The sequence below is a fragment of the Aedes albopictus genome, chromosome 2 (genome assembly GCF_035046485.1).
Source record: "Aedes albopictus strain Foshan chromosome 2, AalbF5, whole genome shotgun sequence".
Lineage (NCBI taxonomy): Eukaryota > Metazoa > Arthropoda > Insecta > Diptera > Culicidae > Aedes > Aedes albopictus.
The window spans coordinates 104,928,004-104,955,799 of NC_085137.1; the positions used below are offsets into that span (position 1 = coordinate 104,928,004).

The 27,796-nt window shown below is 37.0% G+C and overlaps 2 protein-coding genes across 3 annotated transcripts in view; one reads left to right on the plus strand and one right to left on the minus strand.

The window, feature by feature from the left end:
* LOC134287690 (uncharacterized) overlaps window positions 1-26,536 on the plus strand; it is a 303,954-nt gene extending 277,418 nt beyond the window's left edge. The window contains exon 2 of the mRNA XM_062850187.1: window positions 15,657-26,536. Coding sequence (XP_062706171.1) covers window positions 21,240-22,691 — 1,452 coding nt within the window. The 5' untranslated portion in view covers window positions 15,657-21,239 and the 3' untranslated portion in view covers window positions 22,692-26,536. The remainder of the gene's footprint in view (window positions 1-15,656) is intronic.
* On the minus strand, window positions 2,415-27,504 carry LOC134284001 (uncharacterized). 2 transcript variants are annotated; one of them, XM_062850189.1, is made up of 2 exons: window positions 26,543-27,504; window positions 2,415-5,433 (listed from the first exon to the last, which is right to left on the minus strand). In XM_062850189.1, the coding sequence occupies exons 1-2, from the start codon at window positions 26,943-26,945 to the stop codon at window positions 5,225-5,227; spliced, it is 612 nt and encodes a 203-aa protein (XP_062706173.1). In that variant the 5' UTR covers window positions 26,946-27,504; the 3' UTR covers window positions 2,415-5,224. The 2 variants fall into 2 exon arrangements, with proteins under 2 accessions (XP_062706173.1, XP_062706174.1); XM_062850190.1 differs by having other exon boundaries at window positions 5,295-5,428.
* Window positions 27,505-27,796: the final 292 nt, after the last annotated feature.

A 27,796-nucleotide genomic window follows, 5' to 3' on the forward strand; every position in this document is an offset into this window, starting at 1 on the left:
GGTATTCGTGACAAACATGACCGAGGAATCCAAAATTTATAAGCAGGAGTGCCTGAAAAACGGTGTTTTCCGTTCATTACAGCTCACACTGGACCTGCAAAGTTTTGGCCTAATTTGACAAGCTGCCACTACAGTGAAGAATTGCTACAGTGGTATCGAGGCAACGGTGTTGATGTAATGGAGATGAAGACATGGAAGGTCACTCAAGTTAATCAACGGACTGTCCAAGACATAATTAGTAGTATTCGAAGAAAGGTTCGAGATTATATTAATATCAAGTCGGAATAACTTCAACGTCATTTTTCTTTTGAAGTGCAATAAATATCCTAAATTTTGAGCGCAAAACATTTTTTTATTTCAATAAAATATTTCCGAGATAGATCTGGTTTCTTGCGTCCAGATATTAAATTAGGGGTAGGCGGGGCAATATGGACACCCGGGGCAGAATGGACACCCTTAATATTTTGAAATATGCGAACTTTTTTGAACTTTTAATGAATGGAGAATATAGTCCATTTGTCTAAAACGTAGTTTCAGGAAAGGAACATTCGAAATTAAAATTATACTTGATTTTACACGAAAAAGTTGCGTCCTCCGTTTTTTTGTGCATGGAAATTATAATTTTCACACCATCTAAAATAAGATTTAGTGATTAATTTATTGCAGGTCGTTTAAAACCTGATATTTCTAGAACACATGCAAGTAGTTTTGCTGTATCTACATGCTTAACATGTTTATATTTTCTTCTTTATTATATCAAAAATCAAGTTTGGAAATATCTTCTGCCACCGGGGCAAAATGGACACTCACCTTTTTGAAAGAAGCGGCAAGGGAAAAATATAACCTAAATCACAAATCAACCAAATTCTTCGATTTCAGTATATTTTCGATTAAATGTTCACTATAGTAGACATAGGGTGAAACAAATTGGTCAAAAAACGACAGAAGTGGAAAATAGTTGTTCTAGGCACAGCTGTGCATGCCGACAAAAACGAAGCTTTATCCAAAACAGCCTGAATTTAAATTAACTGAACAAAAATGAACTACTTCGGCGTATTATTCATCCGTAATAGTTGTTTTGTAATGAAATGACTTAAAAAAAAAATAAATAAATAAATAAATAAATAAATAAATGGTGTAAATAATGGTGTAAATAATGTACAAAATTCGTAAAAGTCTCATGGTGTCCATATTGCCCCATGGGGGTGTCCATTCTGCCCCGTATGCTTGAAGACGGTCATGAAAAACTAACATTTTTCATAACATGTTTTGAAGTGGATAAATCATTTTTCTTCATGAGCATTCTTATACAATAGATGCTAAATAGACTTTAAAAGGATACATGTACTAAAAAATAAACTTTTTTAACATCTTGCCAGGTAAAGGTGGCAAAAACCTTAGGGTGTCCATATTGCCCCGCCTACCCCTACTCAAGCTTTATTATATTTTCATTCAACTTTCAGTTTAAAATTTACAATTTAAATTAGAATCATATTTTCGAGCAATTTTAAGAAAATATAACTTCTAAATCTAATTATTTTCAAACTTCGAAGAAGGAGGATTGGAAGTAGAGTGTTAGGATTCAGCTTTGTAAGTCATTTTGGTTTTGCTCACAGAAACTCCAAAAATTTGACGAAGAATGATTTTTTTTTATTAATGACACTTTACACTAAAAAGTGCATTCGTGTCAACGAAGAATGAAACTTTATCAAAAATTAGATAGTTCCGTAATAAAAATGCAAAATAATAAAACAAAAACCTTTCAAGTAGAGTGGCAAATTGCAGCAATTTTGCTAAATATGGTGGTGTAAAATGTCATCTTGGATATCAACTTCGAATAACGAGATATTTGCAAAATCAAAGAAAGAGGAAAGACACAAGGAATCTGAAATAAAATCAAAATACCTCAAATTTTGTTTGAAATTCTTTAAAAAAATCTCAGAATACAGGAAGCTTGTTAAATTTTGGTAAAATCAAAATACTTTCGGAGTTTTCCTATATCTTGAAATATATGAAAGCATTAAGAAAAAAATGAAGTTTTGAATTCACACCTGTGACAAATCAAGGACAGAAAGTTTCGTATTTCTTGAAACATGAAGAATCTATCAAATCATATTGGTGCGTTCATCAGCAAGTATAATTTGTATAATTACTTTATTTTTAAAAATACCAGATAACAGAAAGTGTAAGTTGTGTTCTTACTTACTACATAAGCGTTAGAATGTCAAACTTGTATTCGAGTATTAAGGCGAAACTGGAAGCATTTCCTCATTTTTTTGGTTTCTGATTTTGCAGAGTATGGATCAAGGTATCTCCTGAATTTTTTTCAGATGGAAAATGTTTTTAGTTTTTGCAGAAACCATTTTTCAACAAAATTTCACAAAAAATGGTTTCTGCAAAAACGAAAAACTTTTTCCACCTGGAAAAAATTCAGTAGATACCTTGATCCATACTCTACATGTGCACGAAAACCGATTTTGAAAATATTGCTTCGTTATTTTATGAAAAATCAAAAACCAAAATAATGAGGAAATGCTTCCAGTTTCGCCCTTAAGTGCATTAAATAGATTTATTATTTTAAATCAGATGTTATTTGATAGCAATATTTAGGCATGGTCTTTTCAAATTATAACTAAAGAATATGTTGCTGTGTTTAAAAAAAACGAAAGTCGTTATTTTAGAAAAAAATGAAGAGCTTTCACTTAATGGCTAAGGGGCTGTTCATAAACTACGTAGACCAAATATTAGTCATCTCAGAACCCCCATACAAAAAATTGAAAGTTTGTATGGAGCGTAGACTATGGCCAGACCTCCCCCCTCCCCCCAAAAAGTCTACGTGGTTTATGAACGGCCCCTAATGACTCAAAAAAGCACATGATCAAACTCTCCGAAATGGTTGCACTTGAGGTGAGATTTGGTTTTCAAAATTATTTTTTTCTGAAAATAATAAAACCCTCTTGAAAGGGAACTTATTCTATTTTTGGTAACTGTGTTTAAGTCGTCATAGAGCGATTCATTAAGCCTGTTGAAATCCAAATTCACATCGAAACATTCCCAATCGAGCTGCATTATTCGACCAAGTTTCAGACAATTCTAGTGCCGTCAAGAGGAGAGGGGAGGGGAGATCAAAACTGTAAAAAATACCCAAAATCACTCTAAATAAAATGGTTTTTGGAAAATCGCCCCCTTGTTGGATTTTTGACCCACAATTTAAAATTTTTAAAATTTTTTCCCATTCGGTATTGTTTTCGCCCACTTTGGGAATCACTGGCCTAAATGAATTCCTGAAGGATCTCCTGGAGGAATTCACAAGGCATCTGTGTTGCGAAGTTTCTACAGGTATTCACAGCGAAGCTCATATAGAAGACTTTCAGGTGAGATTTCCAGAAGAATATTATTATTATTTATTTATTTATTCGTGAGGATTGCAGCCGCAGGCTGGTTCACCTTCTAGTACCCAGAAGAATTTCCGGTTTTTTTTTCAAACGAATGATGGAACTCCTACAATAATTTCCGGTGAATCTCCCAGAGAAATCCCAAGTACTTCTGCGGAAATTCGTGGTGGAACTAGAAAATTGCACAATGGATGTATTCATCTTATCATCCTTGTATGTCTATCCGCTATGTGTGCCAGTGCTCATGCTATGCTATGTTGTATACTAATAACCTGTGATTTGGTAACGGATACGAAGGAGGCAAATTTCCTATAGCGGTGTAGAGCATCCACGAACTTGTCAACGACTTGCTAATTGCTAGTCTTTTCAAAAGTGTTAAAAAATTGGAAGTTTGTGCTTTGCCAAAAAAAGTGAAAGTAAAATTAAAAATCTTGTAAGCCAACGGACAGATAAACTAAGGGAAATACTAGAAAACTGCACTCCATATTACATGGTTACTTCATGGGCACAAAATTTCATAAAGAACTTTTAGAGCCAAAACTGATTCTAGAGTTCAATTTGCCTGGGGCGTACACTCCCGATCAAAAGTTTGGGATCACCCCCTCAAGAACATGTAATTTTTTGAAGCCCATATCTCCGCCAATTTGCGTCCGATTTCAAAACCCTAGGTTTCATTAAAAAAATAGTAAGTCAAAGAAACTTTAAACATGATTTAAAAAAAACTTTTTCAAAAATTTTGTATGTAATCTTCATTTTAACTTTCTAAAAAAAATCATATAAACTGTCGTAAGTGTCGCTGGAAATTGGGTCGACCAAATTTTAAAATGAGAGCGGTAATATAACCCATTTTCTATTAGCTTTCAACTGCTTTTTGGGGGTGACCCCAAACTTTTGGTCGATGACATGAAGAGTTAATTTACTTAATAACTTTTCTCCTAGATTTTTTTAGCCAAGTTCGGTAAAAAGCAGTTGAAAGCTAATAGAAAATAGGTTATATTTACCGCTCTCATTTTAAAATTTGGTCGACCCAATTTCCAGCGACACTGCCGTAAGTTTATATCATTATTTTTTTTTTTATTTTGGCAACTTTGAGTTAAGTTTAAACATATTTTTTGTAAAAGTTTATTTTAAATCATGTTCAAAATTTCTTTGACTTATTATCTTTTGGAAGAAACCTAGGGTTTTGAAATCGGATGCAAATTGGCGGAGATATGGGCCTAAAAAAATGACATGATTTTGAGGGGGTGACCCCAAACTTTTGAGAGGGAGTGTATGTATGTGCCCTAGTTTCGCAATAAATTTACTGTCTATTCAAAGTTCTTAATTGTTAATTTAACACACTGTCATCCATACGAGTATTAGTAATGTGTTGAACTATAGCTGCTGGATAGATGCTGAGGATAATGCAATTGCATTTTCCGTGCTTGATTTCTCTATTATTTCTCTAATTATTGTTCCCCATTATGTGAAACAGCCTGTGGATAGAGAAGCAATATCCATTACGTAATGACGCCTACATCCGATCTGTGCGCTACTGATAATAAATAATTCGATTCAATGTGATTGGTTCTGTTTTCGGACTGTTTATCTCATTTTGTGTGCTACCAACTCAACTATATCGATTATGGTAATGCTGTGTGAGCTGATAGCCATACCTATCTGTTAATTTTCGATTAGTATATAATTATTCCGGCTATTGGACAACACAATACATGATTGCAAACAACACTAAGTGTACTTGACTATGGAATTAAGCGGCTTGTTAGTACGCGTGAATAAGCACCCAGCACCGTAGAGCCATGCGGAGTTAATTTCCCGGGGATAAGCACTCAACCTAAAAACCAAACAAAAGCTAAACTAACGTAAAAACTAATACGAAACCAAACAAAATAGCAATCTGCCTTCCTACCGAACTTTTTCTGCAGCCAGTCCTCCGGCACGGCACAGTACGAACCGGTAGGATCAACGTCCCCGAGGGCTGGTTTCAATTTGGCCGGCCGTCCGAACCTGCTTCGCCACACCGTTGCCGCCAACTGTCCTGGAAGTTGTCGATGAGGCGAAAATCACGGTGTTTTTTTTTTGTTTGTGGCGGGTGGGTGGTTGTTCCCCGTTTGTGTGTTCGTGTTTGCGGGTAGGCGTGTTTGTGGGTGGGCGTCGTCGTTGTGGTGGTGGCGGTGCGGGAAATCATGCGAGCGGAAAATATAGAGAAAGTCAGAAAGAGTTGCGTTTGCCATTTAAGCATAAAAGAGCATGATTAGACAGGAGTTTCCTTAAGTGCTATTATTGTTCTGGAGTTTTCATTGGAAAGATGGACATGATTTTTTTTACACGTATAATGTTTGTGATAATAAAATAAAGACTGTCATAGAAGGACGGGTGATATAAAAAGCTGCTCAAAACGTTTTTAATCAGTTGGTAAACTTTGTTCGCCATGTGATATTTGAGATTTTGGGCGGAATATGTGATAGGACTTTTCGGATATACCTAGGTAGTTGCTCACATCAAATTGAAGCATTAAAATCCCACATAAGAATAGCTATTCCTTCTGTTTGTTTGAAAACCTAATAGAATTACAAAAAAAAATCAAGTTGCGCTGCCTGTTTATCAGAAAAGGGTCCACGTGAAGTGCAAAAGGTACTAAATAAGAGCTTGTTTCTCATAAAATGGTATCGTAGATACTAATACAGGCCATCAACCTAAAATCTTCGGGTGCCTTTGAAATGAGAACAGCCAATTTCCCTCGACTTTTCTTCTTTTCGGAGGGTCATTTCTGATGGTAAACTTCCAGCACAGACGATAAGCTTTTTGCTTAGAAAAGAGCCCATCGTCCGATGATGGCGATAAAGAAAACCGGAGGTTGGATGGAAAGTGCCGATAAGATGGAATTTGTGCTACACAGCACGGCAAGTCAACAACACACGCAGATGCTGGTGACAAAAAATCTTAAATTGAAAAAAGGCAAAAGGCGGGAAAACGGAACGGCGCTGCTAGCTGCTTCCGAACGTTACGACTACACGATAACGATATATTAGATCTACCGTTCCGTCTTTCCGGCAGCTAGTAAACGGAATCTGGTTTCAATTACCTCGTAATCACGTTTTTATGGCGCTGCATCAAGAATGATTCTGGGATTGCAGCGAAACACAATTTTAGCTGATTATAAACTTTGATTTCCTGAAGAAAATGCTGGAGTTGAAGTATATAGTACGGACGGAGGAATTTGGAGTCTTAACCACTGCATTTTTTTACATAAAATGAACAGAACGAAAACATCATCTTCCGCTTTCCTCTCAATTCCCTATCATACGATTGGCTCTGACGCAGCAACTGCTATTCATTCACGCGAAACCAGTCAAGTACGGTCAAGGGTACGGTAAACCTTAGGAAAGATTGGAGCGGATGATAATCGCCCAAATCCAACTTCCACGCTGAGGGATGTTAGGGATGTGATTCACCTGCTCAAAACTAACAAATCAGCAGGTAAGGATAGTGTCGCAACAGAACTCATAAAGATGGACCCTTAAAAGTTTCCCAAATGCATGCACCGATTAATAGTCAGGATCTAGGAAACCGAACGGCTACCGAGGCGGAAGGAAGGGGTAATCTGTCCCATTCACTAGAAAGACGACCACTTGGAATGTGAGAACTTCAGAGCGATCACTATTTTGAATGCTGCCTACAAAGTGCTATTCCAGATCATCATCCGTCGTCTATCACCTAAAACGAAAAAGTTCGTGGGAAGTTATCAATCCGGCTTTATTGATGGCCGGTCAACAACGGACCAGATCTTCACCATACGGAAAATCCTCTAGAAATGCCGTGAATACCAAGTCCTAAAGCATCACCTGTTCATCAACTTCAAAGTGGCATACGACAGTATCGACCACGCAGAACTATGGAGAATCATGGACGAAAACGACTTTCCCGGGAAGCTGACTAAACTGATTAAAACAAAGATGGACGGTGTGTAAAACTGCTTCAGGGCTTCGGGTGAACTATCTAGTTCATTCGAATCTCGCCGGGGACTGCGACAAGGTGATAGATTCTCATGCCTCTGGAAGATATGATGCAACGAGCCGGGCTCAACAGCCGGAGAACGATTTTCACAAAATCCGGTCAATTTGTGTGCTCCGCGGACGGCATGGACATTATCGCCAGAAAATTTGAAACGGTAGCAGAGCTGTACACCTGCCTGAAAAGCGAAGCAGCAAAGCTCGGACTGAGGGTGAATGCCTCAAAAACAAAGTGCATACTGGTAGGCGTAACCGAACACGACCGGATCCGTTTAGGTAGTAATGTTACGATAGACGGGAATACCTTCGAGATGGTAGAGGAATTCGTCTACCTCGGATCCTTACTGACGGTTGACAACAAGGTGAGTTATGAAATTCGAAGGCGCATCATCAGCGTAAGTAGGGCCTATTACGGGCTCCACAAAAATCTGTGGTCTAAATAGATCTACCCACGCACCAAATGCACCATGTACAAAACGCTAAGACCAGTGGTCCTCTACGGACACGAGAGATGGACCATGCTCGAGGAGTTATTGCAAGCACTCGGAGTCTTCGAGCGACGCGTGCTAAGGACGATCTTCGGCGGTGTGCAGGAGAACGGCTTGCTGCACTTTACGGCGAACTCAGCATCCAGAATGTGGTCATACCCGGAAGAATACGACGAGCAGGACATGTTGAAAGAATGCTAGATAACAACCCTGCAAATTTGGTGTTCGCTACTGATTCGGTTGGCACAAGAAGGCGTGGTTTCAAAGTTTAATTCTTATATTTTGCCGTGTCAAAATATGCTGATATTCTAGATAAAGCGTGTTTCGGTGGCCAACATCTTAACGATTAAGTGAATTCTCATAAAGCCCCTGATTCTTGGATAATTTATCCTACCTCGTTAAATTTCCGTTTCTATGCGAACAAAATTGAACCTAAAGTAACCAAAACAAATAACGCAGCTTCACCCTCATCAAACATTTGCCAAGCGAGAGCATTTCTTTCCACACAGGTTGACTTCCACTTGGGGCTGGCTGTGTAGAGGTACGGCATCAGCGTACACTTCCGGAACCGCTCTATTATTTATTCAACAAACAACCTCCTCCACGAGGAAAGGGCAACTTCGGCGAAGAATCACTGTGTGGTGCAACGTTGTTACTTAGTGTCGACATCAGTTCCGGATCGACTCAAGAGAACGAGAGAAGATTGCGACTGACTGACTAACTACAGACGCCGAATCCGAGTAGGAAGCTGCAAAGAATTCCGCTTCTCAACTGTTGCAGAGTGGAGCTTACCGTAGTTAATCGTTTTCTGGTCCACATTTGGTTCAGGGTTCTGTTTTTGTTAGACACTACCGAATCAAGTTCGTAAAGATGCTGAACAACGCGTAAACTCGCCGGAATTCAATCCCCAGCGGTTCCTCAAAGTCAATTCGGAATTCAAAAGAACACCGAAAAGAGTGCCAAGAAAATCCAAACCGACGAAAATTTCCTACCAGCTGCTGTTTGCCATTCCCATCCAAGCCCAAGCCGCTCGCTGGCTGACGCACCATGAGTCTTTCCAACAGAAAGTCATGAATATTCAGTAACACTTTGCTGGATGCTGGATGTTGAATGCTGCTCGTACAAAAATTAGATCCCGGGTACTATAATGGGGAAGGGGGACTTGGGTATTGCCACATCTCACTCACCCAAAAACGACGTAAAGAATGAGTATGGCGCCAAAACAAGAGGAAATTACATTTGATATAATGGAAATTCATTTATTAGCTAACCGTCCTGTCAGATGAAATGGGTCGGAACTGGCACCACTACATAATTGGGTATAATCAGGAAGCACTGTGTATGCTAGGGTGCCGATGAAATACAGGGAATGGCGATTTTTTTTGGATAGGCAACTTTTTTCTTTCAGAAAAAAGTTCAATAAGCTGTAACTTTTCATAGAGTGCATCGAATATTTTCAAATTTAGAGTGTTTTCCAACCTATTAGGGTCTTGCACCATTTGGGCATGTGTACCTATTTTGAGCACTAGCCGCTCTAACTAAGTCAATTTCAATCCATTGATTTGAATTTTTGTACAGAGTTAGAAACTGTACGTGCCTAACTCTATACAAAAACTCAAATCAATTCGTTTGAAATTGACTTAGATATAGCGGCAAGAGCCCAAAATAGGTACAGCTGCCCAAATGGTACAAGAACCTATATGTGCATCATTGGTTTAAATTTGAGCTTGATTGATTGATCTTTCGCGAAGCTAGATCCGTTTTCGTAAATACTATTTTTTAACTGTATAAATTCACCCGTTCGATAAAACAGAATACTGTCTTCGGCAAAGTTTTTGCAAATTGAGTCCTCTATTAGGGAAAATAAGAATATTTGTATTTGGGACTTCATTGATAACCTAGAACATCCTGAACACCATGAAATTAGGAAAAACGAAATAATTGACAAACCAGTTGATCTAAAAGCTGAACTTGGATGTGGGTTGTGTTTATATGTATTCATTTAGCCTTCGTTAAGAATATCAAATGGTGTTTTATATTCTGGGATGTTCAAGGTGTTTCAAACTGTCCTATAATTAAGTCCTTCAAGTCTACAAGAAAAATTTAATGTATTTTCGTCACAAATAATAGCATTGCATAACTTTCTGGGATCCGTGAAGCTCTTGACATCTACAATGTCATTTATAGACACTATAGGGTTATTCCAGGTCAGCCAAACTACATTGGAGTTCAGAACTACAGGTCTACAGTCGTAACAGTAGCCATATCTGTTATACTGAGTAACTTTGCATAATCAATCGCGGTGACTGGAGCAATCTGAAGTCTACTAGCTTATTATAAACCTTTGTGACATTTAGGGTCGCCCAAACTGTTCTATAATGAAGTCCTTCAAGTCTACAAGAATAACTTTATGTGGTTTCACCATAAATAATAGTATTTCATAATCTGCTGGGAACCGCGAAGCTCTTGAAATCTCAAATGTCAATTATAGACACCACAGGGATATTCCAGGTCAGCCAAACTACCTTAGAGTTCAGGACTTCAGGTCTACACTCGTCGCAACATCTTCTAAAGCCTGTATCCGCAATAATCGGGACACAGAAGTATGGCTGTAGCTCTGGAATGAACCGATTAAATTGGCCAAATAATTGACTGAGAACTCTTTGGAGTATGTTTATTATTTGTGCCAAATTTCATAAAAATCGATGCATTACTTTTAACTGTGGATGAAAAACAAACAGACGTGGTTTTAAGCATTTTGTACAATCATGACCAATTTTCATTCGCATAATAGATGGTTCTTTTACGCTACAGTTCAAAGTTCTGCGATGACATTTATGAAATTTCGTTAGCAGTTATGATACTTATAGAAACACTTTCTTGCAAAACATCATCAACTTTGATCAATTGGTTTGAAAGCTGCTGGTGTTGATAGGGGTGAGTGTTAGTGAACATTTTTCGTGTTTTTCATGTGCGATGTTTGCCTATTCATAACTTTTGAATTTCTCTGCCAATTTTCATGAAATTTTCACACAAGGTAGTTGATTATGTGTTTGTTATGCCTGCAAAATTTGATGATTATTGGTATAGTACTTTCAATAGTACAATCGAAACAATACAGGCTACTGACTAATTGCTGTCTGAGGGGCTAAAATCACGTTCGGTCCCAATACATGTTTCGACTGTTAAATTGTTGATAGGGCATCGATTTTTTTGAAATTTTGCCTATGCATTAAATGTAGATTGAGAGGTTTAAGTTCAAAATTTCAGCCATTTCCTTTGGCAAATTCAAAAGTTACAGCGCTAACAAGCAAAACTAGGGGCTGTACAAAATTCAATGGCGCACATTTCACTCTTTCGTTGCTACAACAAAAAGTACAGCACCGATTCACATGAAATTTTGTAGGAGAAATGAACACATGTTAAGATGCTATTAGTCAAAATTTGAGCAATTTTAATGCATCTATTGCAGAGTTACAGCTGTATTTCTCTGTCCCGATTATTGCGGATACAGGCTTTACACTGAGTAACGTTACATATTTATCCGTGGTTATTGTATCAACCTGAAGTATACTTTTTTTTATTATAGACCTTTGGGACATTCAGGTTCGTCCAAACTGTTCTATAATGAAGTCCTTCAAATCTACAAGAAAAACTTTATGTGTTTTCGCCATAAATAATGGCATTGCATAATCTACTGGGATCCGCGAAGCTCTTGAAATCTCAAATGTCATTTAGAGACACTACAGGGATATTCCAGGTCAGCCAAACTACCTTGGAGTTCAGAACTTCAGGTCTACCTTCGTAATAGAAGCCACATCTATTATACTGAGTAACCGCAGTTACTGGAACAATCTGAAGTCTAATGGCTTATTATAAACCTTTGGGGCATTCAGGGTCGTCCAAGCTTTTCTATAATTAAATGTACAAGAATAACTTTGTTAATCGTATAATCATGACGTATAATCGTAGCTTTGTATAATGAAAGAAGTTACCATTACATCCGTAGACTTGAGGATATAAACTCAAGAACAGTTTGGATGACCAAGGATATCCCGACTGACCTTATATTGTCTATTAACCTTTCAGGAGACATTCTGAACATGATAGATTACAAATAATAGCTTTGTATAATGATTGAAGTTAACGTTACACCCGTAGACTTTAGGATCTAAATGCAAGAACAGTTTGGATGACCTAGGATATCTTGACTGATCTGATATTGTTTATTAACCTTTCAGAAAACTTGCTGGACATAGATAGATAACAAATAATAGCTTTGTATAATGCAAGAAGTTACCGTTACACCCATGGACTTTACTATCTAAACTCAAGAACAGTTTGGATGACGCAGGATATCTCGACTGATCTGATATTGTCTATTAACCTTTCAGGAGACTAACTGGACATGATACATTACAATTCGTAGCTTTGAATAATGAAAGAAGTTAACGTTACACCCGCAGACTTTAGGATCTAAGCTCAAGAACAGTTTGGATGCCGTAGGATATCCCGACAGATCTGATATTGTCTATTAACCTTTCAGAACACACACTGGACATGATAGATTACAAATCGTAGCTTTTTATAATGAAATGAGTTAACGTTCCACCCGCAGACTTTAGGATCTAAACACAAGAACAGTTTGGATGCCGTAGGATGTCCCGACTGATCTGGTACTGTCTGTTGAACTTTCAGAAGACTTGCTGGATATGATAGATAACAAATCGTAGCTTTGTATAATGAAAGAAGTTAACGTTACACCCGTAGGCTTGGGGATCTAAACTCAAGAACAGTGTTGGTAAAAACTCAATTTCTCAAATCTCATGGTTGAGTTGTTTCACGCGCGATTCTTGATTCGCCAAACTCACCGCCGAAAAAATCATGCATGAGTTGACTCGTGATTTCACTCATTGCTTGATTTCTTGGTGTTCTTATTATTTACACCGAAGTTTTTAGGATTGTATGATAGAACAAAAGCAAATCTAGCATACACCAACATTGAATGCCGTTCAAATTAATAAGGATTCGTTTTATAAGCGAACGAGATTTTGACGCTTGACTCGTGAGAGCGAGATTTTGCATGAAAATCTCGCGCACGATAAAATGATCCAGAATCGCGTGCGAGTTTGCTCACGCAGGAATGGTTCATGAGTGCGCTTTGAGTGTGAGTTTACCAACACTGCTCAAGAATAGTTTGGATGACCTAGGATATCCAGAAAAAAATATTCTTCATAATTTTCTACCGTTTTTGTAGAAAAAAAACTCCATAATAAAGCTTGGAAAAATTCCGGCTTCAAAGGGTTTAAACAATTAATTTTTGAACTGTCAAGTCTCCGAAACCAGTGAATCGAATTTAATGATATGTATTTTAAGCATTCATTAACAATAAATTGATTCTTGATATAATTGTTATAAAATGTATTATTTTCTCACAACGAATAAAGTTATACCGGTTTGACATTTTCAATCAGAAAAATAAGGCAAATTCACAACACCACACAAAAAATACTAAATGTGTTGTTCCTTTAATTCAAATAGAATTTAACATATCAGTTTAAAGATACATATCTTGAGAATAGAAGCCGACAATCTTGGGATATCAAAACTTAAATGCAATGACATTGATGTAAAAAGTTAACTTTTTTTCGAGAAAGATCCAAAAAGTGTCAATCTATCACAACTTTTATCAACGTTAAAAAAAGTACCTACTTTTTAAAGACTTTTAAAGCATTAACATATTGTTGATAAACGTTCAAAATTTCATTCGATTCGGTTCACTGGTTTCGGAGATATGACCGTTAAAAAATTAGTTGTCTAAAAAGTAGTGTTTTACGAGAACGGTTCTGGCTTAGCGAAAAATGACCCAACAAATCCGAAATTTGTACCAATGATCAACACATATAATAAGTTGACAAAAAGTCAAAATTTGAGAATTTTTGATGCACTCAGTGAAAACATACAGTTTGTTGGACTTTTTACAGTCGCACAATTATGGGTCACTCTGTCACAATTATTAGTCAGTCAGTTCTCCATGCAATTCTAATAGAATTGACCCATAATCATGCGTCATTGTGTGCCATGACTATTACTGCCCATATCCGCATAGTCGATGTAACCACCACTGGCAATGCCACCGTACAAAAGCTAATATCTAACGCGTGTGCATATTTGTGACCAGTTTTATTCAAAAGATCACCAGATCTAACCCTTAGTTAGATGTCAACGCGGAAAAAATCTTGAACTTTATATTTATTCATTGTTAAAATTCAAAAAAAAAGTCTATCCCAAACATTTTGGAAAACTGTATGGTATCAAAATAGTTATTTATGTAACGAGTTGCAAAAGGTTGAATTTTTCAGCACGAGTCGTGGATTTATACAACAAGGATTGAATGTGGAAGTATGCATTTTTGACCCATTCTTACCCCCAACGACGGTACTAGGCTTTTGTAACTAGTCATTTTTGGGTAACTTTCGCTGAGACCGTCCCACTATTTACACCGTGTCTTCAAAAATGTTTGAGGTGGAGATTTTCTGATAGTCCTCCCCAAAAAAGTAAGGAAAATGCATTTGGTTAATGAAATTGGTGGACCCCCCGTTAGTTAGAGCCACAAGCATTTTGGCGGACCCCTCGATTTTGGTCAATTGTTGGCTCATTTAAACCGTTATAACTCGAAAGTTTCGCCAGAAACCACTTAAAAACTAAATGTTGTTGAAAAGAGAAAAGGTAGAGGTACTCTTTGCAGTTATAAAAAGTTTGGTCGGCCATATTGGTTTCGGCCGCCAACTTGAACTTATATACCAAAACATTTTTTTCACCATGTTGGCAACCACAAATTTCTTGCGTCAATCGAAAGCTGGGACATTTTCATACAACATATTAAAAAAATTAGAGATGTATCTTTTTCCTATCAAAAGTTATCTGCACTTAAGGTTTTAGAAAATTTGGACCTAATTTTCAAATGAATACATTTGATCACTTCCATTGCGATATAAATTGAGAGGTTTTGAAGCAAAGGGGTGTAAATCACAATACCCCACATACGAATAAATAAGGTATAAAGTTATTCACCGATTTTCCATCCCATACAAAATGTAAAGAGTTTCTATATCCACTCAATTTACTGCGGTTTATTGTAATTTTTATAATGAGTATCTTATTCTTACAAATATTGATTTTTTTTTTCAATTTGCAGTGCACTTTACGTGTTTTGATAAAGTTACAATCAAGTTGAGGTGCCTTATTAATCAGATTCAGTAAAAAAATGGCAAAAAGTTGGCAAGGTTTTAAAACAAATTTACACATTCCATGCAATACTGCAGAACTTCACAGATTTTAGAGCTGCTGTTCTGACTTCGGTAAAAGTTTAGATTACCGAAATTCAGCAAAAAATTACTGAAGAAGCAAAAACTAAAATATCATTAAATAAACTGATAATTCGGTGAAAGTTTTCGATAGTTTTTAGTATTCTGCACACTCAATCTTCATAAGTGCGAACATCTGTAAGTGCGCGATCACATCAAATTGGTGTCTTTAGCACACTTATTTACGTTTTAGCAATCTTGAAAAGTGTGTGATAGTCCAGGCATTGGTTTAAATATGGGATGGTCTTCTGATGTAATCGAAATCTAATCGAAAGCTAACTGAAAATAAATATACTATATACTTTGAACTAACACTCATAATATAAAAGATTGAATAGAATTGGGGGAAACCACATTTCTAGAAATAATTGTAAAGATTCTACAAAAGAGTAGGTACAGTATCGGACAATAAAAATGCACCAAAGCCGTTTTCCCATACAAACTAGTCAACTTTGGATTGCCATATCTCAGTTATGTCTCAACCGATTGTCTTCATTTTTCTATGACGAACTACAAAACATTTCAATTTTCAAAAACTATTGAAAAAGTTCAGTGATAACTATTGTTACAAAAGTTACAGATAGGTTGAATTTTGACAATAAAAATGCACCAAGACAAAAAATTGTGTAGCTTAAAATGTTGAAGTTAAATATCTATGGTGTCTTCAGCAAAATTATTGGTCATCACACAAGAAACATATTTGCCGAAGCCACCATAGTGATTTGACTTCAGCATTTTTGGCTACATAATTTTTTGTCTTGGTGCATTTTTATTGTCAAAATTCAACCTATCTGTAACTTTTGTAACAATAGTTATCACTGAACTTTTTCAATAGTTTTTGAAAATTGAAATGTTTTGTAGTTCGTCATAGAAAAATGAAAACAATCGGTTGAGACATAACTGAGATATGGCAATCCAAAGTTGACTGGTTTGTATGGAAAAACGGCTTTGGTGCATTTTTATTGTCCGATACTGTAGTTGTAAATTTGGAGGATAACTAACATTACTATTTGTTATAAGCTAAAGAAGGCATTTATTACACTATTTATCGCCAAAACCTTCGCGACTCACCTAGAATTAGTTTGAGAAACGCTGGATTAACCAAATGCATTTTCCTTACTTTTTTGGGGACGACTTTCAGAAAATCACCACCCAGATTTTTGAAGACATGGTGTAAATAGTGGGACGGCCTCAGCGAGGGTTACCCTTTTGCTTTTCAAAGCTTGGCGGCATGTTCTATTCTTATTGGCACCCTAATACAATGATATATGGTACTATATGTGATATAGCAAGAGCGATTGCTCTTAGTTCAGATGGGTTACCTACACAGCACAAATTGTTTAATCCTTGGCGAACCCGAAACGGTAAGCCGCGCGCTCCTAATGAAGATGCATGGTTATTTGTTTGAATGAGATACTAAGTATACCTTCATAGATGCTTTAGAGTAAGTACGGGCCGGGCAGTTCGCTACCACATGTTTTAAAGCACGATAAGATAGGTAGATAGACAGTGAGGTAAACGAGAATGAGTAGGTTTAGAAAAAAAGGGAAACGAAACAATCGAACGACAATCAGAGCTCGTGCGAATTTGAAGTGGGTTCGTACTATACTCGAACGGATAACATCAGTTCGATTGACCCATTCAGGTACGTGCGACAGGATTACCAACGCAACTGACAGGTATAGATAGATAAGGTAGTTTGCTGCAGAGAGACGTGATAGATAAGAAAATTATGACAGTGATTTTTTTTTGTGATGCATAGAGATAGAGAAGAGACGACTGGGTTTGTTTCATTTAGATGTAGCCATGTACAACAATGCAGATATTACACAACTAGATATAGAGAAACGTCGAACAGCAAAGATTAAAGATTCGTTTTGTTCAGCAAAAGACAATTCACATGAGCTGAGTTTGCGATGTTTCAATTTTATTTTTCAATTTCACTTGGGTTGTTTCAGTATATGAGTTGCGATACAGTAAATAAATTATTATTAGTTGCCAAGTCCCTACCAGATGATCATGAGATAGTGTTCATCAATTATAACGTAATAATGATGTCACTCGTGGGTGTAACTGGTTTACACCGCGTATCAGCACGAGATGAAGAAAAGTGCTTCGTAGTTTGGCTATGCAAGCATGTGCCGGTGCCATTCTATCGAAACCGCATCATCCGCTTCGTTGCGGCGAACATTTTCGATTTGCTACGTTTCCTCAGCAGCACAAACACACATTCCTACTTCTCTCTATACGCGTGGTGGGAATCAACGAACAATGTCAATGCTTATCCAAATATTTGCCAAAGGCAATTGCGGATTCTATTTATAGAAGAGGCATTCCATGCCAAATCGATGAATGGTTTAGCAAAGGCCATTTCCGATATCTCATAGAATTATTCAGCATCATGTAATGCAATTTATAATGTGTATAAAAATGACTAAGGCACATTTTTTTTTGAAAAAAAAAGCACGAAGAAAATAAGTATATCTGCAATTATTAAGGATTCCCAACCAACATATTACACAGCCCAAGTAACATTTTGATGACCAATTAGTCTTTTTATGTTGGTTTTATGATGGTTTTAAGAACCTCGTCTAGTCGATTTGAATAGAAAATGTTACTTGGCAGCACTACACTGCCTCGATTCGCACAACAGTCCCATGTGAATAGGAAACCCAGCAAACATGGGATTGTTATGCGAATAGGGGCAGTACAGAAGGCTTAAAAATAGCGTCAACTAATAGCGAAAAATACAAAACCTGTCAAGCAGTTTGGAAGTCCGCATAATTTCAGCATGGGTCTCACTAGTCCAATATAACATAAGGTAGGTCTTTATTTCGAAAATATTATCAATCACGAGATTAAAATGGAAGAAGGTCCAAATGGAACAGGCTGACGAGAGCTCTGTCCCCCTCTTTGAGGAGAGAGACCTCACTATCTCCAGTAGTTTTTTCTCAAATAACTGATTGTCATAAATACAGTTTCAGCATATAGTTTCTGTAGTTTGGTATCGGAACGGAAAGTTCCCATTTTAACTGAGTTGATGGAAGTAGTCCAGCAGTTATTCCAATAACTTCGTTATATGTTGGAGCAAGGCAGGTGATTAGCGTATCTCCAGCCAGTCAGAAGACTTTGCTGTTCTAACAAGGGTTCCACTGTTGCTACATTAATGCGGTTTAGACAAGGTACGGAGGATGTTCTATCTTGTCTGACGGTTCTTCCTGATTCCATTCAGATGAGCTTCAAAATGTAGCTGGCGATTGAGTTGCACTCCGAGTACAGCTATTGGTCTTCTTGTAGGAATCGGTGCTCTAGTAATGTCCAGTGCGTTTGCATGCTGAAATAACGGGTCCAGTTGTGAGATGTTGAAATAACGGGTAGCCGAGATCATCAGGGCCGGCTAATTTACCCTTGGAATGATGTAAGACGAAGTTCAGTTTCTCCACACGGTTCGGAGAGTTATCAAAAGACGTGCGTTTTCATCCGGTATTACTAGGTTTGCTACGCTGCCAATGGATGCTTGATCCCTTCGAATGAAACTGGTATTGTATTGATCTATTTAATGATGGTAACGATTCCAAGTGGTCAGCTATAACGTTGGCTATCGTGAGTGTGTCTCGTGTAAGTCTTTCTGACAATCGTAATGTCAAGCCTGTGGTGCTTCGTTTGCCGCTTAAATCGTAAACTCGATTTCGCAGTTCAGAAGCTGTTTGGTTGTCATTGATTCAATCAATGAAGTCCTCAAATGTTATTCTATTGGTCTCTCGAATTCGTTTCGTGTTGAGTGATGAGCGTCTATTCATATTCGTATACGAATTGAGATTTTACCGGACGACCTTTTAGTAAACGTTTAGCAGCTCGGAGCTGTTTAGCTCTTTTTGATCAGCTTCTTGATGTCTACATACCACCAGACCTTCGACCTGGATTTGGAGCAGTTCGAGGAACAAAAGATAACGCCGTTCGATGGATTGTACTCAGAAAGCCTTCAATATTATTAGGTGCTGTGCTGTGATACTTCAGAGTCTACTATCTCTTGGAAGTGAGGTCTTGGCCAGTCTGGCTGATTAACTATTAACTATGTTTGGGCTGCCATCAACCTTAGGCTCTTGTTGGCCTCTGATGAATGTTGTAGCTCCGTTATTAAGAACAACCAAATCTAGAGATTCTGCAACTTCCATAACGAGAAGTCTCCTGTCATTAGATGATCGACTTTTCCCACCGAATATAATTGTGAAAGGGAGCCGGTACTCGAGTCCCACTCCCACTAGGCGTAGATTTGTGTTGAGTTGAAGCGTAGAATAACGAAAAGTGTACAAAACAGCAATGGCAATTGAGTGGTAGTTGTTTTCGTTGCATTTTAGGCTCCACTAGGGTAGGTAATCAAAAGTTGAACCAAATTTGCGGCTTTCTGAAGCAGCGCAAATTTTGAGTGATTTTTTCTACCACATGGAAATAATTCACTACTATAAAATCTTTTGTACATGAAAGCCACGGGTATAAGCATTCTGTTAAATGGTGAAAAGTTTGTATTTGCACCGAATTTTATTGAAATATTCGAATATTTATCAACAATGATTTTTATCTTAATTTGAACCATCCTAATCATAATTTGAACCAATTTTAATCTTAATTTGAACTACTGGCGGCAGCAGCTCGAGCAGCTCCCAGAGCAGCCAATTTCGTGCTGAACAATAGAAAAACACATGAATCTGCTAATTCCCATAACTATTTTTCATTAGGCAGTGGAATTTCAACTAACAATGTTCAAAATTCTTCAGGAATTTGGAAACAAAATTTGGAAATTTTCATCCTCCAAGAGTAAACAAAGCAGCGCAGTCTGCTGGCCAATACTAGAAGCTTACTAGTTCAAATTTAAATTACACATAGTTCAACTTAACCCTATCCCGCCCATGACTTCTTTTAGTGTTTAAAAATAGTTTTTATTATTTTTGCTCAAAATGGTAGAACAAAATCTTATTTTCTAGGCCAAAATTATCGTTTAAGGCTATTACAACTCAAATATGAGGTGGTGCTCTGGAGCACCACCAGGCATTTGAAGACCTTTTTTTCATGATTTTTCTCGTTAAAAATGGTCAAAGCACAGGATGCTTCGTTTTACAATCCAAGAAAAGTACTTTCCGAACCAGTTTTATACAAATTTATTACAATTCGAGACAAGTTGTTCTCAAAAACTTCAAACTTTTTGCCAACAGAATTCTAGAATGGGATGCAAACAATGATTACATTGGAAAATTGCTTATTTTTTGCACGCCATGTGCCCAGTGGTGCATACATATATGCACCATGCATATTGTATCAAATTAAGAGTTTAAATACACATTTCAGATCTTTTAAACGTATGACTACACAAAGAAATAGTAAATCTGCTTGGGAACTATTTTTATTTCAACCCATGAGGATAACTATGCCATTGATTAACACGTCAAAGTTAGTCATTATTTTTTTGTATTATTTTCCAGAGCTATGTAATCCATTCTCCTTGGCTGAGTTTAATCTGGCTTTATCTATTACCAAAAATACAGCTCCGGGTATTGATAACATAAAATTTATTGTTTTAAAAAAATTGCCTGATGAAGGAAAACTTCATTTACTTTCGATATATAACAGCTTCTTTCTTCAAAATATCATTCCTTCCGAATGGCGCTCCATCAAAGTAATAAGTATTCTTAAGCCTGGTAGAGATCCTTCATTGGCTGACAGCCGAAGACCTATCAGTTTGCTATCATGTTTACGTAAACTCATGGAGCGAATGATTTTAAATCGTCTTGAATTTTGGGCGGAAGAAAACAACATTTTTTCTCCTTTGGATTTAGAAGGGGTTGTGGTACGCGTGATTGTGTTTCACTTTTAGCTTCAGAAGTTCAACTTGCATTTAATCAAAAACAAGATGTAGTTTCTACTTTTTTAGATGTCTCTGGAGCTTATGATTCTGTTCTGATTGATTTGTTGTTCAAAAAAATGAACAATTTGAAAATTCCATGTTTAATTTCAAATTTTTTATATAATTTATTTTCATTTAAAATTATGCATTTTTTTCATAATAATTCTTCCAAAACAATAAGATATAGTTTCTTTGGCCTTCCACAAGGATCATGTTTAAGCCCGTTTTTATACAATTTATTCACTAGTGACATGGCATCCATTATTCCTAATGGTTGCTATTTGCTTCAATTTGCTGATGATAATGTTCTTTCCATACGTGGAAAAAATAGAGATGTTATTGAACATTTTATGCAATGTGCTTTGGATAATTTGGATATGTGGGCTCATGAAAATGGATTCTCATTTTCAGTTCAAAAAACCAAATTTATTTTATTTTCGAGAAAACATTCGCCCATTAGCATTAATTTATTTCTCAATGGACTTCAAATAGAACAAATTGATGAGTATAAATATCTTGGTATTTGGTTTGACTCTAAATTAAATTGGAACACTCACATTATACACATTCAAAAAGTTTGTTCAAGAAGAATTAATTTTCTTCGTACAATTACAGGCACTTGGTGGGGTGCAAATCCTTCTGATTTGATAACGCTATATAAAACCACTATTCGTTCAGTAATGGAATACGGTTGCTTTACTTTTGGTAGTGCTGCACAAATTCATTTTTCAAAACTTGAAAGAATTCAATACCGTTGTTTGAGAATTTGTTTAAAACTAATGAATTCCACTCATACTCAATCAATAGAAGTTCTTGCTGGTATTGTTCCACTTAAAATTCGTTTTCAGGAGTTAAATTGTAAATTTTTGATAAATTGTTTTGCAAATAATCATCAAATCATAAGCACATTGGAGTCGTTATACCAAATTAATCCTTCGAATAGAATATTTGATTCTTTTACTCACTGTAAAAATCAAAATCTTTTACATGTGCATTTAAATAACGTTTATGATTTCAAGTTAAACATACATACATATGAACCATTAATTGACTTGTCCTTATTTTATGAATTGCGGCAAATACCAAAGTTGCTTCATTCGCATTTTGCAAATTTTCTATTCCAACGTAAATTTGAGGGATTCAACCCTACACAAATGTATTTCACAGATGGTTCTCTGATTGATGGCATTGCAGGTTTTGGAGTGTATAATTTATGTTTAACTCATTTTCATAAATTACAATCTCCGTGTTCTATTTTCATTTCAGAACTAATTGCTCTGTATTTTACATGTACAATGATCAGAGATTGTCCGCCCAATTTGTATATCATATTAGCGTGGTTCAAAAAATCGTTTTTGCTCCACACCGCTTATTCGATCCCTAACCAGATTATATGCCTTCTCACAAAATTTGAGCTCATTTGGTTGAAAACTGAGACTGCACAAGCCCGTCAAAGTTTGTATGGGAATTACTATGGGAAAACGATGTTTTTCATTCAATCAACCGTAGTATTTCCCCAAGTGCCCTAGTGGGTTAGTCGACCCTTGGTAATCCAAGGCACCTCTATCAGCTGCAACTTTGCCGAAGACCGCATTCAAATCGGACGCCTCATTAATTAGTTACCGATTTTTATCCAGAATCGAAATCTTTGCTTATGATGGTTAAACTATTCGGTGGGCATCACTGCATTCTGCAGTGGAACATAGTAGCCATGATTTCAGTGTGCTATCTTTGGCGCCATATGCAGCAATGTTGCCTGCTGGGAAGCTGGAGGATCATAGCTAAAGTTTGCCCAGTTGGATACAAATCGATAACTAATTAATGAGGCGTCCGATTTGAATGCGGTCTTCGGCAAAGTTGTAGCTGATAGAGTAGCCTAGTATTACCAAGGGTCGACTAATTCAATAGGGCACTTGTGGAAATGCTACGGTCGATTGAATGAAAAACATCGTTTTCCCATAGTAATTCCCATACAAACTTTGACGGGCTTGTGCAGTCCCAGTTTTCAACCAAATGAGCTCAAATTTTGCGAGAAGGCATATAATCTGGTTAGGAATCGAATAAGCGGTGTGGAGCAAAAATGATTTTTTGAACCACGCTAATCATATGCTCTGATAGTTTCAGTTGTCTGAGTGCTTTGAATACTATTAAATCCAATTTTAAATCACATCATATCATGTTGATGTTGAGAAAAATATTATTTGATTTGCATTATGAAGGATATGTTATTAAATTTGTTTGGGTTCCTGCTCATTGTAATATTTATGGCAATGAACAGGCGGATTTATTGGCAAAATTTGGGGTTATGCGTGGACAAATTTATCATCGTGATATATTTCCTTCTGAATATTTTCCCAATCTGAGAAATTATTCTCTAAATGCTTGGCAAATCAATTGGAATTCTAGTGATAAAGGGCGATGGTGTCATTCAATATGTCCCAAGGTGAATCATTTTCCTTGGTTTAAAAATGTATCTGGGAGTAGAAATTTCATTTGTGCTTTTTCGAGATTGATATCCAATCATTATATTTGTAATAGTCATTTGTATCGTATCAACATTGTAGATTCAAACTTATGCGAATGTGGCTTATCGTATGAAGACATTGATCACATTATAATTAATTGTTCTCGGTTTATTGCACCGAGGAAGATACTATTTGATAGCCTAATTGCAGCAGGTTTTTCAATTCCTGTATCTATACGGGATATTTTGGGCTTAAAAAATGAACATATATTGAAACTTTTGTTTAAATTTCTAAATGATATTGCTTATTTTGTTTGATACTGTTCCCCTTTTTTTGTTCTCTTTATTTTCAGCCTTGAAGATTGGTTTTTGATGACCCCCTGACCCCTTCTCCTTCCCCATTAGGATTTCTGGATTTCTGAAAACTCGTTTTATGATTTGGCATGATGTCCTCTTTCAAGATATCGGCTCCGTTATGGTTCACTGCCGTGTGAGCCTTTAGTTTTAAGTTATTTTTATAATGTTTTTTTGAAAAGAAAAAGAGGTTTTGTGCCTCTTTGAGAAAGATTTCGTTTTTGAAATGCCGAAATCACTCAAAGGGGTTTTTCCCTCTTTCAAAATTTCAAGTTAAAATAAACAATAACAATAACAATATTTTTTTTTTGTCGAAAAAATAGCTATTCGTGAAAACTTTTTTTGACAAAAACATTGAATTTTTATGCGCATACTTAGTGTAATGCTTTTAGATAGACAACAACATGTGAAATCATGATTTACAATTAAAAACATTCAAAAAACTTCACTAGTTTCAGAGATACAAGGGTTGAAAGTTATGGTGCTCTACAGACACCATGGGCGGGAAAGGGTTAAGATAACATTCTCCAAGTAAGAATTACTTAAATTTGATAATGTTTTGACAAATAATGCGAAATATTATTCGGTTGGTCGATTCTACGATAAATAAGCTTTCATTTGACGTATTCACTTGCGTGTGATATAATGCATGAGCTGTACGAGTGCACCGAAAATGTGCTTTCTTTGGGGGAAAATGGGTGTAATCACAGTGATTTTTCAATTGCTTATTTTCGATGACAAAAGCGCTTTTTTCAATGCTTTTAAAGTCAATGTTATCAGGTTATATTACAGAAAACTGTTTAACATCTTTTTCGGGACAATGTTTGCCCAAAAAGTACGTCGTTTTAATGAATTTCAAAATGGTTCAAATTAAGATTACAATTTGACTAGTTCAAACTTTGATTTCTTACCCTATACATAATTCTCCCTGGCCAAGTTCGCAGGGGTTGACGGTAGTAAAGTGAAGGAGCTTCATTTTGATTATTGTAATATAGTGTTCTTTAGTGAAACATATCACCTTTTTAACACTTTAATGCGCCTCCAATGCACTTTAACGCGCCTCCTTTTTAACACTTTAACGCGCCGTGGCTCAGTAGAGTCTATTCCTAAGCAATAGTTCCAAGTCGGTTGGATTGGAGAAGGTTTTGATGATCGTTGCAAATCCTAATAAAGGTATTATAGGATTTGTAACAGGTTTTGGAACCTTTTACAGCCAACTGACTTCAAAATGTTGTTTGGGCTTTCTTTCCCACGTTTCTCGGTTGATTTTGATTAATAATTTATTATTGCCATAGACGCTTTTTCGAATTTTGATTATGTTGGTCATATTTTCTTTAAATAAAGCAATTAAAATCAACCGACGAATTAATAGTGGGAAGGAGATTTGCAGCACTTAATTGTGCTGATAGATTTGAAGCTAACGTGCGAACACTTAAACGCATTGTTGACGTCAACGCGTTCGACGTGACATTTTGGACAAAAACTGACTGCTTTTTACTAACTGAACAACGTTACTTGTGTATGACTAGGTTGACATTTCTAAGCTATAGCGTATACGCTTGGGAAAATGACATGGCTTATCTAGGGAGGACCGACAGGACAATTGAACGAATTTGGAATATTTTTCATAGTTTTTGTAGGGGGATTAAAGCATAATAGTTGACAAGCAATCTTTATTATTTTCAAATTTTAACGAAATCAACTGACCAGCTTGGTGTATTTTTGTTTATCTCTCAGATGGTATTATCACATTAACAGAAACATATCAATCAGGAGTTCAATTACATATTTCTGTGGATCTTGGACCGATGACAATTTAAGGACACAATATATGAACACAGAGAAGTAGGAAACGATTAGCGAAATCAAGAAAACAATTTGACACAGGACCGACTATATATTAACAAACGGCACGGGTTTCGAATGATTCGATAAAAAAAAAACAAACATACGAAAACTGACTTAAAAAGGCAGAAAAACATTAAACCATACCACAAAACCAAACAAGAAGACAAATACAAGACGTGTGAACATAACACTACATAGGCAAATCCTGACTGACTGATCAATTGAACACTTTCCAATCTTCTACCGTAACTTTCTGAGTCAGTTTGCAACAGTGTCTTAATGGATATCATTTTCCGCGTACGTCTGACAAATTGCTTCTGAAAGGTTACGCACTCTTTCCTATCTTCAGGTCTAGTGTAGAAGTTTCAACTCTATTCAGAGTGCAGCTAGATACGTAGTAAAAAATATAAATAATTCTCTCAAACTAGTATGGAATGATAAAGGCGGTTTTTTCCAATACCAATAGACAAATTGTTCGTGCCCATCATAAAACAAGAATTGATTAGAAGAAAAATCGAAACATCGCAAACTTTTGCTCAAGAGTGTACTGTTAAATCGGTGATGGAACGACTGAAGACTTATTCTCCTAACATGAAAATAAAAACCGGAATGATAGCTGTTTCAATGCTACCATCCGAAACATCAAGGCAGATAGGTGCTGAAATATACGTTTTACCTAAGTAACTTTCCTGAAAATAAAATCCAACTCGTTACCTTCAAATTGAGCCTTCTGCTTGTTGGACTCGAACTGCTTAAGCGTGTTCATCAGAAGTTCCCGTTCGTCCTCGTTGAGACGGTACACCAAATCGTGCAGTTGCTCTCTTGTCAGTGTGGACGCTGCCTGCGTATAGCCTCTTTGACTGCTTTGGATCGCCCACAGCTGCCACGGTGTCCCTCTGTGGCCGTTGATGTCACTCCGACTGCTAATCCTACAGGTGTTCTTTGTCAAGCTTCGCCTGCTACTGCTCAAACTGCTGAATCTACTTTTTTGTGCTCGTTCCACACAGGGCATCCCACTGCAGGCCACTTGGACCACCATAGTCCCCGTCACAAGTTTCGAATACTGTCCAAGCATCGAATTCGATACCCGGACCAACGACGAAACACTGGCATTCATTTTGCTTCTTATTCGTAGATCAAACACAACTTTTCGAATTCTTTCACCAAATTCCCGGAATCAATCCACTTTGGCCAAACAAAACCCTTCCGAATTCGGCAGAATAACACTCACAGGTTCACTTTATTTTCTCACCTCGGCCACCCACGAGATTTGTATCACTGCCGTCGCACACTGTACATCCAGAAAAGGCAAGGTACTTCACTGTTGATAACAACCCTTAAATGCCACCAGAGCAAAGCAGTGGCCACAGGATTCTGCCTTCCGCGGGGAACGATGACGACAACACTCACGCACGACGACCGCCACACCTCGCAACTATACCAGCAGCACTCGAGGAACGGAACGGAACCGATTGTATGCTTGCCGCACGCACGCACGAGAACGAGAACACTACTGAACCGGATCGGTCGGGCCCACGTCGAGTTTATGCTCGGCGGATCGGGTTGAGTTTTTCCTCTCGGATTTTCCTCGCACCTGGAGGAGAAGGAGGTTTGCTCTGAAGATTATGGATGATGGAGTTTTGTTTTGATTCTCCCAAGCGCACTGGGCAGGAAAAGCCAAAACAAACAAAGCAAGGTGTCAAATCGCGTAGACACACGGAGATGCGAGCCGATGTTGTTATGGTAAAATGTGGAGCATTTTGAGGTTTTGGCGATTTTATTACCAGTACGTGAAAATTATAGACACTATAGATTCCATAGACTCGCGGAGACATGGTTGAGCAATTTAATTTTAGTGTGTTTTACCGTCAATTTAGAGTGTACCGAGCGAATATGATGTCACGCAATCCATTGTCGCTATTGAAATCGTGACGTCATGCTCGTTTGGCTACACGAACTGACAGTTCG